The 15,773-nt window shown below is 41.8% G+C and overlaps 1 protein-coding gene across 1 annotated transcript in view; it reads left to right on the top strand.

Moving 5' to 3' along the window:
• The window catches only part of DNAJC1 (DnaJ heat shock protein family (Hsp40) member C1), a 230,608-nt gene that overhangs the window by 91,887 nt on the left and 122,948 nt on the right, over nucleotides 1–15,773 (top strand). Inside the window, exon 4 of the mRNA XM_073629761.1 lies at nucleotides 6,776–6,941. Within this exon, the coding sequence (XP_073485862.1) occupies nucleotides 6,776–6,941 (166 nt within the window). The remainder of the gene's footprint in view (nucleotides 1–6,775; nucleotides 6,942–15,773) is intronic.

Raw genomic sequence — 15,773 nt, 5'->3', positions numbered from 1 at the left:
CTGCAGAAAAACCTACTATGGAGTTGCAGTGACCTGCATTACAATGTAGGGCCTATTTCTGTTACTGTAATTAGGCTTGCCACTAACTCAGAATATTTTTAATTAAAATATTTTGGTCAATGTGTTCCTCCAAATTAGGCCTTTCAGTGCTGATTTTAATTCTTGGCAGAGCGTGACCAGAATCCCCAATGACTGCAGCTCAGTTTAAGGTTAACAGGTTGTATGTGTCTTTAAAAAAATGTTGGTTGCCCGCTGTGCCAGGCTAAGTGTGCCCACTTTATTCTCCTCCAGTGTTCTGGGTCTTATTTAGGAAGAAGAATGCATCATTTTATATTTTGTGTATTTATATAACATCAACCGATTCCACAGACCTTTACAAAGAATATTGATCTTCTTGCAATCAAGGACTCCAAGCAACAAGTTTATCAGTCAATAAATTGTAAATGCCTTGTAGGAAGTGCTTCAGTGGTGTTTTGATTAGAAAGTTTACTTGATTTAAACGTAAACTGCGTTTTCTTAAATTCGGTGCTAATACATTTAGCATAATTCTCTTCTAGATTGGTCTGTAGCTTCCTATCACATGGGTCTGTGCTGTCCAACCCTCCTCTCTGATGTGCCCGGGTGTGAACTGGGGAACACACTTTAGCCTTTTGTTGGGAAAGTAGTAGATCCAGCACTTTCATGTACGGACCAGGTACTCCCAGGACGTGACCTTCTTTCATGGTCACAACCTGGGAGTACCTGGTCGCTTTTTAGTAGGTTCAAATTCAGAAAACGAAGTCAATGGTATCTATACCATACTATTGCAGATGAGTAGCTTGGTAACTGGAGCAGATGAGATGCATTCCCTCCATCCTTTTTAATTTTAGAATTTTCTGTTTGGCTGCAGTGTTTCTTTGAACTCCGCACCTGAGCAAAATTACAGTTTATTGTCCCTGCCTCAGTCGTACAAGCCATCAATCTATGGCCAGTTAGGTAGAAGCCAGTTGAAGTACCAGATTGTGATAGGACTGTGAGAGGAAACCAGAACGATTAGAGAAAACTCATGTGAACACAGGGAGGCCATACAGATTTATTGTAGATGGTACTACTAATGTATGCAATGCAGGACCCCAATGTAAAAAGGTGGCAGCATTAACTGCTATGACTTCATGGTTTCTCATTGGAATGAGTTTATTACCGTGCACATACTGAATATTTTCTACTTTATACACTATCTCTAAGATCTAGTGTTTGGAATCAAAATGCCCTTTTTTTTTTTTTCACTGAAAACTTACCCAGTTTAATAATATAGATAAGTAATTATTTGCTGGCTTCTGCCATCAGATACAATGGTGAAAGTCTAATTCTCTTCTTCTGTCGGCTTATTGAACCGAATATATGGTTGGAATTGCAGGTTGAAGTTATGCCACTCACCATGTGTAACCTTTGATGTATGCAATTAAATTATCTGCTCGTCTTAAAGGGGTTGTAAGGGCAGAAGATGTTTTATCTTAATGCATATGCATTAAGATAAAAAACCCTTTGTGTGTAGCAGCCCCCCTAATTGCTTACCTGAGCCCAATCTCTCTCCAGCGATGTCCACGAATGTCTAAGCCATTCGGGACACTCCTCTTGATTGGCTAAGACGCAGCAGCGGCGCCATTGGCTCCTGCAGCTGCAAATCAAAGTCAGTCAACCAATCGGGGGAGAGAGGGGGCAGGGCTCCGTGTCTGAATGGACACATGGAGCTGTGACTCGGCTCCAGTGCCCCCATAGGAAGCTGCTGACTGGGGGCACTCGATAGGAGGGAGGGACCAGGAGCAGCAAAGAGAGTCCCGAGAAGAGGAGGATCGGGGCTGCTCTGTGCAAACCCAACTGCACAGAGGCGGTAAGTATATGTTTGTTATTTTATTTTTATTTTTTTTAAACAAAACTTTACAATCACTTTAAGGCTTTTTCCTTTTTTTGTCTCAACTATGATAGTAACCTGGCAAGCCTAAGAATATAGCATACTCTAGACCAGGGTTTCTCAACAAAGGGTTCCTCCAGAGGTTGCTAGAGGTTCCTTGAACACTGAGAAATTTCTGCCTCTCAGATAAGTTTCCATTGACACCACTGATCCTTTTATCCATCTGTAAGAAGGCATTCTTCCCAATGACCACAAGTGTAAGGAGCATTCTTCCCAGTGACCATCACACTAATGTTTCATGAGCTGTAGATAAGTCATTTTAGCAGGGGTTCCCTAAGATTGGAAAGTTATTTCAAGGGTCCATCTGTGTTGAAAAGGCTAGGAAAGGCTGCTCCAGCTGGTAAAGCTGATGGTATTATAGGCTAAAGAGAGCAGACTACAGCCTTAAACTGGAAGAACAAGAACTTTCCCTGTTGCTAGCTTAAAGTGATATTAAACTCACACAGTTTAATTTACATTGTCCCTTCTATTTCTGTAAATGGATTAGGGAACTGTAATTGTTTTAATTTAAAAAACCTCTAAGTACCTTTTTTCATAATTGATATACATCTGTCACATGATCCAACTCTCTCCCAGCCTGTCTGTAGGGAAACCTAAGCAGGAGGAGCTTTGAGTCCTCTACTGCTGCTGACATGTTCAAAAAAAAAACAGCCTTTCGGAATACAGAGTAAAAAATAAATAATGAATATACGTAAATTGTTTTAAATTGTCACACAAATATACATTTGAAATCAAATCTTTATTATTTTTTGGCAATAACATGGTGGGGGCGGATTTCTGACAGTCACAGGTTGGGTCACTCCCCTCCAGCATGTGTCTAAGAATAAAAGGTCGGTGAAGCCTCCATTAATCTACATGAAATATATCACCCCCATTGTGTTTAGCTGGTTAGAGGGCATGGAGGAGGAGGGAGGGAGTGAGCTGTCATTTACCACTGTGTATATGCCCACATGTGTAACTCGATAGTCACATAGGCTACTCAGATGCAACAGGGAGGAAATGCTCAGTATAGAAACTCGCTGAAAACTGAGCATGTGCAGAGTTGCCACCACAGCTGCAAAATCCCCAGCTGAATTGGGGACATAGACAGAAGGTGGAGATAGAGAGCAGCAGAATACAGAAAATTAATCTCATAGTGACTGAGTGAGTATGAACAGCATGTAATACACCATTTATTAATAGTTTTCTATGATGTGGGTTTAGTGACTATTTAAGGTTGCAGGATGACCTTCTTGGTTAGTATTTACAGCTGGCCAGACATGGGATTGGTGGCATATATATTGACTACTCCGCTAGCTTCTTGTGAGCAATGAAGCATAGTGCTGATATTTCTTTGGATTAATTTAGAATATTCCAAGCTGCTGATTTTTTGGGTGTTTGTTTCAAACTATTGTACCCCATATACTGTGAGCATTTTGCATGATTGAATCAAAAGTACATTTAACACAATTGAACACATACCCAATTGTTTTATTATCTACTTTGTAAGAAAAATATTATTCCATTAGACTGGTAATACTCATTCTACTATGATTAAAGTTTTGCGTAACCAATTACATTTTCAAAGCATTATTTCTCTGTATTGTTTGTAAAACATTTTTTTAATGTATTTGCAGTGTAAGTGTAAAAAGATTATAAATGAATGCTGTTTTCAAAAAGTGTTTTATTGTAATATCTTTGCATTTGTATACACTGCCTTGAAAAATATTCATACCCCTTGAAATTTGCCAAATTTTTCATGTTACGACCAAAACACGTAAATATATTTTATTGGGATTTTATGTGATAGACCAACACAAAGTGGCACATAATTGTGAAGTGGAAGGAAAATGATAAATGGTTTTTAAAAGTGTGGCGTGCATTTGTATTCAGCCCCCTTTTTACTATGATACCCCTAACTAAAATCTATGATACCCTTAACTAAAATCTAGTGGAACCAATTGACTTCATAAGTCACCTAATTAGTAAATAGAGGCCACCTGAGTGTAATTTAATCTCTGTATAAATACAGCTGTTCTGTGAAGCCCTCATAGGTTTGTTAGAGAACCTTAGTGAACAAACAGCACCATGAAGGCCAAGGAGCACACAGGGATAAAGTTGTGGAGAAGTTTAAAGCAGGGTTAGGTTATAAAAAAAATATCACAAGCTTTGAACATCTCACGGAGAAATGTTCAATCCATCATTCGAAAATGGAAAGAGTATGGCACAACTGCAAACCTACCAAGACATGGCCGTCCATCTAAACTGACAGGCCGGGCAAGGAGAACATTAATCAGAAGCAGCCAAGAGGCCCATGGTAACTCTGGAGGAGATGCAGAGATCCACAGCTCAGGTGGGAGAATTGTCCACAGGACAACTATTAGTCGTACACTCCACAAATCTGACCTTTATGGAAGAGTGGCAGGAAGAAAGCCATTGTAGGAAAAAAAGCCATAAGAAGTCCCATTTGCAGTTTGTGAGAAGAGCTTGAGCTATTTTGCACAAAAGAATGGGCAAAAATGTCACTCTCTAGATGTGCAAAGCTGGTAGAGACATCCTTAAAAAGACTTGAAGCTGTAATTGCAGCGAAAAATTGTTCTACAAAGTACTGAATACAAATGTACGCCACACTTTTCAATTTTTTATTTGTAAAAAATGTTGAAAACCATTTATCATTTTCCTTCCACTTCACAATTATGTGCCACTTTGTGTTGGTCTATCACATAAAATCCCAATAAAATACATTTCTGTTTTTGGTTGTAACATAACAAAATGTGTAAATTTTCAAGGGGTATGAATACATTTTCAAGGCACTGTATGGGAGGTTTTTTTTTCATTAAGTATGCAGCATCTTCTTCCTTCTCGGTAGTACTGTAACATGACTGCACTTTACTGTATATGCAACAGGTATATCTCACCTAGTTTAAAAATCCTGAATGAAGAAAACAACAACCTGTTTAGAATAGACTAAAAACTGCATTTGATTACATCATTTTGCAGGTAAATATTTCCAAATATGTTTTCTAACTTCTTTTTGATGGATAAAATATTTAGTTTTTTTTTTTTTTTTTTTTTTTTTTTTTTTTTTTTTTTTTTACAGTCTAGATTAGTAGAATACTTTTTTTAGGCTGACATTTAATTACCTATTTGTCTTAATTTTACAAATATGTTATACAGTGTGCACCAGTGATGCAGATTTTGCGGAGCAAGGTGGGCACCCACCGCCACCATTTATAAAGCCACACTACTAAGACAAATAGGGGTTCATTTATTAAATGCAAATAAACTGTGCAAGTGCAGTTGCACTCTATAAAAAGCAGTTGCTCCAGAGCTTAGTAAATGAGGAGAAGCTCTGCCAACTTCCATCATCCAATCATGTGCGAACAAAAATGCATTTTTTTTGTGTAATTTTATATTTCTTGCATGTGCTTGGGTATTCTTTTTTCAAAGTGTAGCTTTGTCTCATTTACTAAACTCTGGAGCAACTGCACTTTACAGAGTGCCACTGCACTTCCATTTCTCATTTGTAATGGGTTATCTTGGTGGAGAGGAGGCTGTTATGTGAAAGGATACCCTGGTCCATCTCAAGCGTTCACGGAAGCAAGTGCAAAGGCCCACAAACAAAGCCTAATTTGACCTTTTTTTTTTTTAGCTAAAAAGGTCATGTTCTTCTGGTGAGTAGGAATTTCTATCGTACACATCGGGTGTAACACCGATGTATCTGTTTATGGTGATGGTGGCAAGATTTGGATATTTTTCACAGCAACTCGTCACAGAAGAATGTATAGACTTTTCAAAATGAATATACTCACTTATGTCTATTATTATTTATGAAATGTAATTATGGTTTTGCACAGAGCACTTTAATTTATACTTGGTTGTTTATACTTTTGTATATTTCTTTAGGTAATTAATTTATTCACTAGTGCCCCCTACACTTTCACTTGCAAAGTATAGCATTGTGTAACCACACAAGCTTCTTCTTCCTCCTCAGTGATGACTTACAGGAAGCCAATGTCTAATACTACAGTGATCTGCCACCACTCTGGGACTATGGGGTTGATTTACTAAAGACAAATAGACTGTACACCATGGGTGCTCAACCTGTCACCCTCCAGCTGTTGCAAAACTACCAGTCCCATCATGCCTCTGTCTTTGAGAGTCATGCTTTTACCTGTCAGTCTTGCAATGTCTCATGGGACTTGCAACAGCTAGAGGGCCACAGGTTGAGCACCCATGGTGTACAGTCTATTTGTCTTTAGTAAATCAACCCCATAGTCCCAGAGTGGTGGCAGATCACTGTAGTATTACCTATTGGCTTCCTGTGAGCCATCACTTTGGAGGAAGAAGAAGCTTGTGTGGTCATGTGACCACTAGTTTACCATTTTTATTTTTTAAGATGCCCAAACACCACTTTATTCTAAAATATTGCAAAAAAAGGCGCACAGCTGGTGGGTCAGTAAGTATAACAATACTGGTTTCAAAATGACATTCACATATTGTAAAAAAAAAAAAAAACCTTAAAAGGTATGCGTTCAGTTTAGACAAAAGAAGCAACGTGCCCAAATGCCAAATCTGTTATGCTCTTAACTGTCATTTTGTAGCCGCTGTGTGATAACGTCCATCCACGCGGGATAACGGTGTACAATACACTGCGGCCTTTTTTGTATTAGAATCCCTTAATTGGTGGATCTCAATCCCACTGTCATGTTCTGTTAACATTCATAACGACTGACACTTGTTTTTCCTTGTATTTGCCGTTGATTAATCCTCTCCTCTCGCCGTGTTATTGATGTTTATTTCCTGGCTGTACACTGAAAGCTGCCAATCGTCTTGCTGTTGTAGGTACGATGATATCCTGGTTAATGGCCTCCCGGATTGGCGACAGCCTGTGTTCTATTACAGGCGGGTGAGGAAGATGAGCAATGCCGAGCTAGCATTGCTCCTGTTCATTATTTTCACAGTGGGCCATTATGCCGTGCTCTGGTCCATCTACCTGGAGAAGCAGCTGGTGAGTATTCATAAGAAATTGGAATTAAAAGAAATCATTATTTCTGGCTGTCACCTGGCATTATTACATTAAGGGTTTTTTTTTTTTTTTTTTTTTTCCAGAGATGTTTTGCTATGTGTCAGTCATTCATTCTAGAAAGCCGTGGCTGGTGACCATGGTATATGTGTATATTTATAAATCATGTTTCTTTTTAAAACGAGCGTCACAAAATGTCTTTCAGAGCAGCCGCTAAAGCACACTTCTAATACAAGTAAAGTGTATCTTAAAGTAGTATTAAACCCAAAAGTAAACAGTTATTATATTGCAGCTTACCCATTCTTAGATGTGATGGCTGCATTTGTTTCCTTTTTTAGGCTTTCTTTCTTCTTTTTTCATCTGGTAATCCAGCCAGCAAGTCTGTTTTTCACAGCACAAGATCTCTAGCAGAATGTATCAGTTTACATGGATGAAACACACCTCTTAACACTGGCAGGGGTGATTAAATCATCAGCTTTTATTTATTCATGCAAAACCTTTTAGGCTCCATTCACACCTGAGCATTTTGGGATTGCGGCAGAATCGCTGCAATTCTGCCTGCAATTTCAAAATGCTCTATAACCGCAAAGCACAGGTTCAATTGTCATTATTTTCAATGGCACCTAAAACACTGTGCGGTTTTGCCGCTATTTTTAATTTTTTTAATACATATTTTCTGTATTTATTTTTTTGCTGAACCAGCTGACTTTTTGAGCAACAAGCTTAACGCAATGCAATTTGCTATGTTGTTTAACACTTCCACCGCCCCAGACTGACAGTGCTGCTGTCTGCTGCGCCTCCTGTTCTCAGTCATCCAGAGCTGCCTCTCACTAAGGCCTCATGCACACTTCATCTCAAAAACGCTGCTTTTACAAGCGTTTGAGCTTTTTTTTCTCTGCTTTTAATCTCCCCTCCATGTTAACCTACAGTATGTGTCCATGTACACTATATTATTGGTAAGCTGCAATATAATAAATGATTGCTCTTGGGTGTAACTCGAAAGCCGAAAGGTAAAACTTATGTATGTCCGTGTACACTGTATGTGTATGTATGTGTGTGTGTGTATGTATGTATAATTATATAATTTTTTTTCTTCTTTAATTTTTTTTCTTCTTTCTTTTTTTTATATATATTATTCTTTTCTGCTGAACCCGCTAAATTTCAGTTAGTGTGTACCGGGCTTAACAATGTTAAAGTGTTGAGATTTTTACTTCTAAATATGTAACATGGCATTATAAACTAAAGGCAAAAGAAGGTATGCATGCAAAGGCTTTAAGGTGGTTTAAAACCATTATATCATGGTTCCTGTCTAGACTCTTTCTTAAGGTTATATCTTTATAAAAATTGTATCTATACAAGGAACAGAACGTATATTCACAAAATATAGACGTAATCAGATAAAGGAGAAGTCCAGCCAAAGCTCGTTTTGCTGTATTTCTCCTGTGGATCACAGAAGTGCGGTTCGTTTTGCACTCCTGTGACCCGGTTTCAGCAGAGAGCAGACTGAAGGCCGCTGTCTGCTGATGTCACAGAAGTCGGTCCAATGCTGCATCCACCTAGGTAAGTATGCTTCAGAGAAAAAAAACAAAAACCTATACTTCTCTGTTAACCACTTGCCAACCAGCCGCCGTCATGATACTGCAGCAGGTTGGCTCTATTGCACGAATCGCCGTAGCTGTACGTCAGTTTGTGCAATAGAAACAGTGGGTGCATGCATGGCGCCGATGCGTGTGACCGGCGCCTGCGATGGCCACCCGCGATCGCTCCACAGAGAGCCAGAACGGGGATTTGTCAATGTAAACAAACAGATCCCCGTTCTGACAGGGGAGTTGAGAGAGATCGTCTGTTCCTAGTGATCGGGAACAGCGATCTCTCTCCTCCTCGAGTCAATTCACTCCCCCCACAGTTAGAAACACCTCCTAGGGAGCACATTTAACCCCTTGGACACCACTAGTGTTAACCCCTTCCCTGCCAGTGTCATTTATACAGTAATCAGTGCATTTTTATGGCACTGGTCCCAAAAAAGTGTCCGATCTGTCCGCTGCAATGTCGCAGTCCTGCTAAAAATGCCATAAATCTATCCCCTATTTTGTAGACGCTATAACTTTTGCGCAAGCCAATCAATATACGCTTATTGCGTTATTTTTATTTTTTTTTTTACCAAAAATATATAGAAGTATACATATCGGCCTAAACTGAGGAAGACATTTTGTTTTTTTATATATTTTTTTGAGATATTTATTAAAGCAAAATGTAAAAAATATTGCTTTTTTTTCAAAATTGTCGCACTTTTTTGTTTTTAGCGCCAAAAAAAAAAAACGCAGAGGTGATCAAATACCACCAAAAGAAAGCTCTATTTGTGGGGAAAAAAATGACATATATTTTGTTTGGGTACAGAGTCGCATGAACTAAGCCCAACATCCTTTGCTGCTGTCGGCTTGCAGTGCTCAATGAACTATCACGGCGTTGCACAGCGCAGTTCGTTTATTCCCCCTTTCAGTGTATCTGCTTGCCCTTACAAGATGTATGGGTACACAGATCCAGATGACAGATCTGCAGGAGACCTGCATGGCACCAACGATCTGATGATAGCTGGTGCAATGCTTTACAGGCTCAAATAAAAAAAATGCACATCTTTCTTTTACCTGCAAAAAATGTGCATTTAGATTTTTTTTTTAAAGTGAACGTATCCTTTAAGAAAGTTTTTCAGGTTAACACCTGCAAGGTCTTCTGCCTTTTAGGGATTCTGAATGACCATGAGGTTAAGGACCTCCCTAAATAAGCACTAGCTGGGGCTTCTTTCCAGTCCTGTAAATGAGTCCTTAGGCATTGGAAATCAGCAAATAATGTTTATATGCATTTCTTAATAAAATCTTCTTTAAGAAAAAAAAAAAAACACTTTATAGATATGTTCTTTCCCCTAACGATGATTTGTTTGAAACGTGTTGACACTTTCCACATGTTCAAGTTATGCACCAAATGGTTTTTTTTAACGTTTGGAAATATAAAGAACCTTGTTATAGGGGACAATTGTAATACAAACTATGTCGGCCATTCATTTTATGCTATGTATACTTTTATGCTTGTAATAAAAAAAACTGTATGTATATATATGTGTGTGTGTGTGTGTGTATATGTGTGTATATATATATATATATATATATATATATATTGTAATAGTGAGAGTCCCTGTCGCTATAAAAATGGGGTTAAAGTGGACATAGGGTATGCACATTTGCTTGAGGCAAGGCTTCAGAGCATAAATGTGGACTGGAGAAAACTGCTTTTGCAGCTTTCTCCAGGTTTTGAGATCCACCAGCAGATTGACTGGTCAGGTGTGTGTTGGGCTATTTGTAGACACCTGACCATAGTTCTGGGCTCCACCCTCCCGAGGAGTCCAGGCAAGCAAGGGAGAAGTGTGCATGTCTGCACAGGTCTGTCAGAGTAGACAGAGGGTTCAAGCCTATGGGCTGGAAAAGGAAGCTGGAAAAGAGTGCTGAGGTACTGGGTGTACAGGAAATCTGTTATAGAGCCGAGAGGGCTGAAGCATGTGTACAGGAAATCTGTTATAGAGCCGAGAGGGCTGAAGCATAAGCTTGAGCAGCAGTGCTGCTAAAGAGAGCCAGGTGGCTTGGTATTTCTGATTGAACTTACATTGTTGCTGTGGAAAGCTGAAACCCCTGTGTGGGCAATACTTCTGTTATCGGACATTTTCTTTCTTTAATAAAAGTGGGCCGACAAGCCCTTAAAACTGCGTATCTGGCGTGGACTCGGCTCACTGGTAAGCTCTACCTTTAAGCTAAACCAACCCCCGATGTTACAAGTGGTTGTTGGATGCGGGCAGAAGACGATGGAATCCGGGTCCTTGCTCCACAGTGATTTCAACTCAGGAACTATTGGCTGTGTGTGGAAGTGCAGCCAGGAAAAAGGCATTGTGTGTTGCAGGTGGTGTACCTGTGAATGAAAAGTCAAACTTATTTTTTTTTTTTTCCTGCTATGAACTGTGTTTGTGTGCATGAGACAGCACAATCTGTGTGTGCACTGTGCAGGTGAGGAAATCTTGCATGAAGTGAAAAGCAACTTGCTTTAAAGTAACAGTGCTTAATTTTTTTTTTGCTGGAAAGCGCAAAAGTGTGGTGGAAGTGAGCTCAGCGTGGCCTGAGAAGATGTCGCCACCTAGGAGGGCCAGTCCAGAAGGCCTAGTGATGTGCGATGCAGTAAATGAATGGTTCAAGCGGAATCGCAAAGAGTGGGCCGCAGTGCAAGGGGCTGAGATTGTGGCCTCTGACTATGTGCAACCCATGCTACCTACAGAGGAGGTTGGGGAATTCCTGAAAAAATTTGAAAAAGTTGCTGTAAGGAGAAAATGGCCTAGGGATCGGTGGCCAAAATTGCTGCAACCCTTGTTACGGATAGAGTTCCGGTCGGTTTACCATTTAATGGATTGGGAACAGGATGACTACTGCAAGTTTAAAGAGGAAATTCTTCTTAGAGGAGTGTTCCAGCGTGTCATGGGCCACCAGCAATGCTCCAGGATGGGAGAGGTGTCACCGGAAGACCAAGGTTTTGGAAATGCAGAGAAACGCAAAGTTTCGTGTCATGGCCGCTTAGGGAAAGTGGTCAGCCCAGAAAGGAGGGTGCAACAGTCTACATCCTGCATGAGGTATAGCCAACCAGTTTTGGAGTGCAAGTCTGCTGTTATCCCTAGCAACAGGAATCGTGTGTTGCCTACAGGGGGCATCAGTGGGTCTAGAAAGGCTGCAGTATTGCTCCGTGACCACATGGGGGCGTCAGCCTGTGGAGACACCACAGATGAAAGACATCGCACTCAAGTGAAGGCTATGACACCAGCTGCAGGAACTGGTAAGACTGTTTCAGTTTATGATGCTGAACCCGGTGAAGTGGGAGTATGTCCAGTGGGGAGATCCGCAGTACAAATGGACATAGACTTGCTGCAGTGTGCTACCCAGAGCAGTGGGGAGGCACAGCGTAAAGCCCAAGTAGCTGCAGGGCTAAAGACTGGAAAGGACATGGGGACTCTGCAAGTGCCTGCTATAATCCAGCAGATGGCTGGAAAAATTGAGCTAGGGGTGACCAAAACAGTGTTGGTGCCATGTTCCCTAGTTACAGGTGCTGCAGGGTTGCCCAGGGAAACTTCCAAGGAGCTCGCAGTGACGGAGCAGAGAGTTTCCCAGGTCAGCTATGGAGCTGCCCAAATAGGTAAGAGTGCCCCTTTACAGAGAGCAGGCGCTGTGAAGAGTCACTCAGAGGTTATGGTGGCTCATAGACAACCCATAAAAACGGCAGTTGTGTCTACATGCAATGAAAAGGCTAATGATTGTTTTGACAAAAGTGTTACTATGGGTAAAAGTGATGTGGATTGTAATGACATTGAAACATGTATTTCTTGTAATGTCATATCTGAGAGTGAGGTTGGTAATGTGTTCACTACCAATGATGAGAGTAGATCTCACGTGACAGGCGGAGGCATAGGATTGTCCATGGAGGTCTCAGGGGGTCTCCATGTGATGAAGCCAGAGTCTGTCCAGGATGGTTCTGGTCCTACTCTGGTGGAACAAGGTTGGACTGAGTCACACAGTGAGTGTGTGTGGGCACAACCTGACAACCCTAAGTGTAGCCCAGTTGGCAAGGGGTTAATTCAGCCTGTAAAAGCTGAGAGTTCAAAGCTAGATGTGTTTGTAGCGCCACCAGAGCAAGGTGGTCAAAATAAGGCATTGCACATTGCCTTGGTTGAGGATGCAATTTCTCAAGTTGATATGAGTAAAAAAATATTGTCACAATGTGAGGTAGATAGAAGTGACAAGTGTGCTGTTTTGGCTAGTGAATCCCAGGTTCCTGTGGGGCCTTCTAGAGCAGTTGATGCAGCGCTGTGGAGCACTGGTGATGGAACCACAAGGGACTGGGATGATTGGTGCAAGGAAACACTTGCGGCGCTAGGCCAAGTGACAAAGAATTATGAAACAATGATGTGTAACAACGGTGTGGACAGAACACCTGCTATGCCCATTGGAGGGGTCACAGAATGGCCGATGCTCATGGGTACACTTGCCCCTGTAAAGACTGAGGCCCTCCAGTCTGAAGGAACGGTTCTGGGCGCAGGCATGGCAGATGGGTTGTCCACAACCCAGCAACTAAGTAATAGCAAGTGTCAAGGTGACAATGTGACTATTGTTGACCTGCAGAGGCTCATTGTTGAGTTGGAGGGGAAGAGGAGACATGTGGCTGACAGTGCTCCAGGGGAGCAACAGGCAGTGATGGTGAGTACCTCCAAAGAGGTGGAGGTCTCTTCCAAGGTCTCAACCTCTCAGACTACAGTGGATGAGCCCCTCCATGTCTCGGAGGAGGGAAAGGTCCCTAAAGAGGTCACAAATTTAGACTTGGAATGTATTGAAATGACAGAAACTTTACTTGAAATGCTGGAGTTGGCAAAAACACACTCACTGTACCCTTGGGTGTCCCCATCGTGGTCGGACCAGGTGTTGCTGCGTAGTACCAATGGGTGGAGCCAGGTGATACAGGCGGTGCTGAAAAACCTTGCCCAAGAGTGAAATTGGTGGAACCAATGTTTATTAACCATTTGGCACAGGATCTCTCGATTCCCGGTGAGAGTACTTCCAGTTGTTGATTGGTATGGAGGTCGCTCAGGGGAACTGTTGGAGATATCAGAGGTCTCTCCGCCTGGTGCAGTGACTGAGAACATCTTTGCTGGTGCGGTCCGAGGAGCGGCTGAGCAGTGGTCAGTAGAGGGCGCAGACACTGTCTCACCTGCTAGACCTCATGAAAAGGAAGGGCCCAGAATGGACGCGGCAGTAGTCGAGATGCTTTCTGTCACTGGCCAAGATGTACAGGTTAAGGTACCCGGAGACACTGTGGGAGAAAGTGCTGAAGGTTGCTGTAGCAATGTAATGTGTACACCAGTTGGCATTATCGCAGTAAGGAATGATTTGTGCTTGGGTCTGTGTTTGTTAGGAGAGCCGCCCATGGAGCGTTGGACAGCAGGTGAGGTGGAGCTTGGTGATAGTTCCATGGAGCATAGTCACTCGCCTGTGTGTGGTCCCTCCTCAGGACAGGTCCTAACAAACTCGGAAAAAAGCACTGGTGGTATCAGAAGTTGGAATCTCAAAATTGGTGATCTGATGATTGGTGCTGTTAATAATGACGTGGTTGCCGTAGACAACCAGAGAAAGGTATTAGAACCTATAGTGAAGGTTAAAGCTGATGTCAGTGAGTTGAAAGAAAGGATCAGCAAAAGCAGAGTTTCCCTTAGAAAGATAAATAAGCCCAGGCACCCAAAAAGAAGAGGGAGAAGGCTGAGTATAGGGAAATGTAGGACCCTGTTAAGATCCAGGGTGGGACGTACCTGGAAGCGCACCCGAAAAAAAGGTTGGGCCTACGTGGCTGACAGCCAGCACAGAGGTGTCCCAACCATGACGGGTGCTGGTGTTCCTCCCTCCGGATCAAAACAAAGGGGGGGGATATGTAATAGTGAGAGTCCCTGTCGCTATAAAAATGGGGTTAAAGTGGACATAGGGTATGCACATTTGCTTGAGGCAAGGCTTCAGAGCATAAATGTGGACTGGAGAAAACTGCTTTTGCAGCTTTCTCCAGGTTTTGAGATCCACCAGCAGATTGACTGGTCAGGTGTGTGTTGGGCTATTTGTAGACACCTGACCATAGTTCTGGGCTCCACCCTCCCGAGGAGTCCAGGCAAGCAAGGGAGAAGTGTGCATGTCTGCACAGGTCTGTCAGAGTAGACAGAGGGTTCAAGCCTATGGGCTGGAAAAGGAAGCTGGAAAAGAGTGCTGAGGTACTGGGTGTACAGGAAATCTGTTATAGAGCCGAGAGGGCTGAAGCATGTGTACAGGAAATCTGTTATAGAGCCGAGAGGGCTGAAGCATAAGTTTGAGCAGCAGTGCTGCTAAAGAGAGCCAGGTGGCTTGGTATTTCTGATTGAACTTACATTGTTGCTGTGGAAAGCTGAAACCCCTGTGTGGGCAATACTTCTGTTATCGGACATTTTCTTTCTTTAATAAAAGTGGGCCGACAAGCCCTTAAAACTGCGTATCTGGCGTGGACTCGGCTCACTGGTAAGCTCTACCTTTAAGCTAAACCAACCCCCGATGTTACAATATATATATATGTGTGTGTGTGTGTATATATATATATATATATATATATATCTGCTGAAGTGTAAAGATGTACCTGTAAAATCCTATGCATACCCCCCCCCCCCCCCAAAAAAAAAATATACAGAGGTGGTGTGTTACAGCTCCTGCATATATCACATAGGAAAAAAATTGTATGTGAACAAGAAAAACCACATAGAGCACAAAGGGGGGGGGGGTGTTTTCTCTTAAATACTTTTGTCACCATATGTTGTGGTCCTTGCAGGGTGGGCTGTTACATCTATGTATCTCAGTGTATATACAGTATAATTTACTGTTGTAATGTTTTACTGTAAAATAAGATATGAGTTTTCTAGAGTATTGATTTACAGCAATCTGAGTTTCAAAATGTAGCAGCTCACCAAGGTATTACAGGAAGCTCCAAAATCTGCATTTTGTAGGATGGCAATCTGTTCGATCAGACATTAAAGTAGAACTATAGGCAAACCTTTTTTTTTATAGAGTAAGGGAGGGCTATAACCCTTCAGATTTGTTTTTTCCCATCTGTCTCCCATTGGGGAGATTTCAGTTCATTTCCTGTCCCATAGCCAAAACAGGAAGTGAGAGAAAATCCCTACAAATTAAGAAGATCCCTCCGGGTGCCCAGGTCACCAGAACTAGTGTCACCATT

Source organism: Aquarana catesbeiana, linkage group LG05, assembly GCF_042186555.1.
Source record: "Aquarana catesbeiana isolate 2022-GZ linkage group LG05, ASM4218655v1, whole genome shotgun sequence".
NCBI lineage: Eukaryota > Metazoa > Chordata > Amphibia > Anura > Ranidae > Aquarana > Aquarana catesbeiana.
This window is presented reverse-complemented; position numbering and strand designations above follow the sequence as displayed.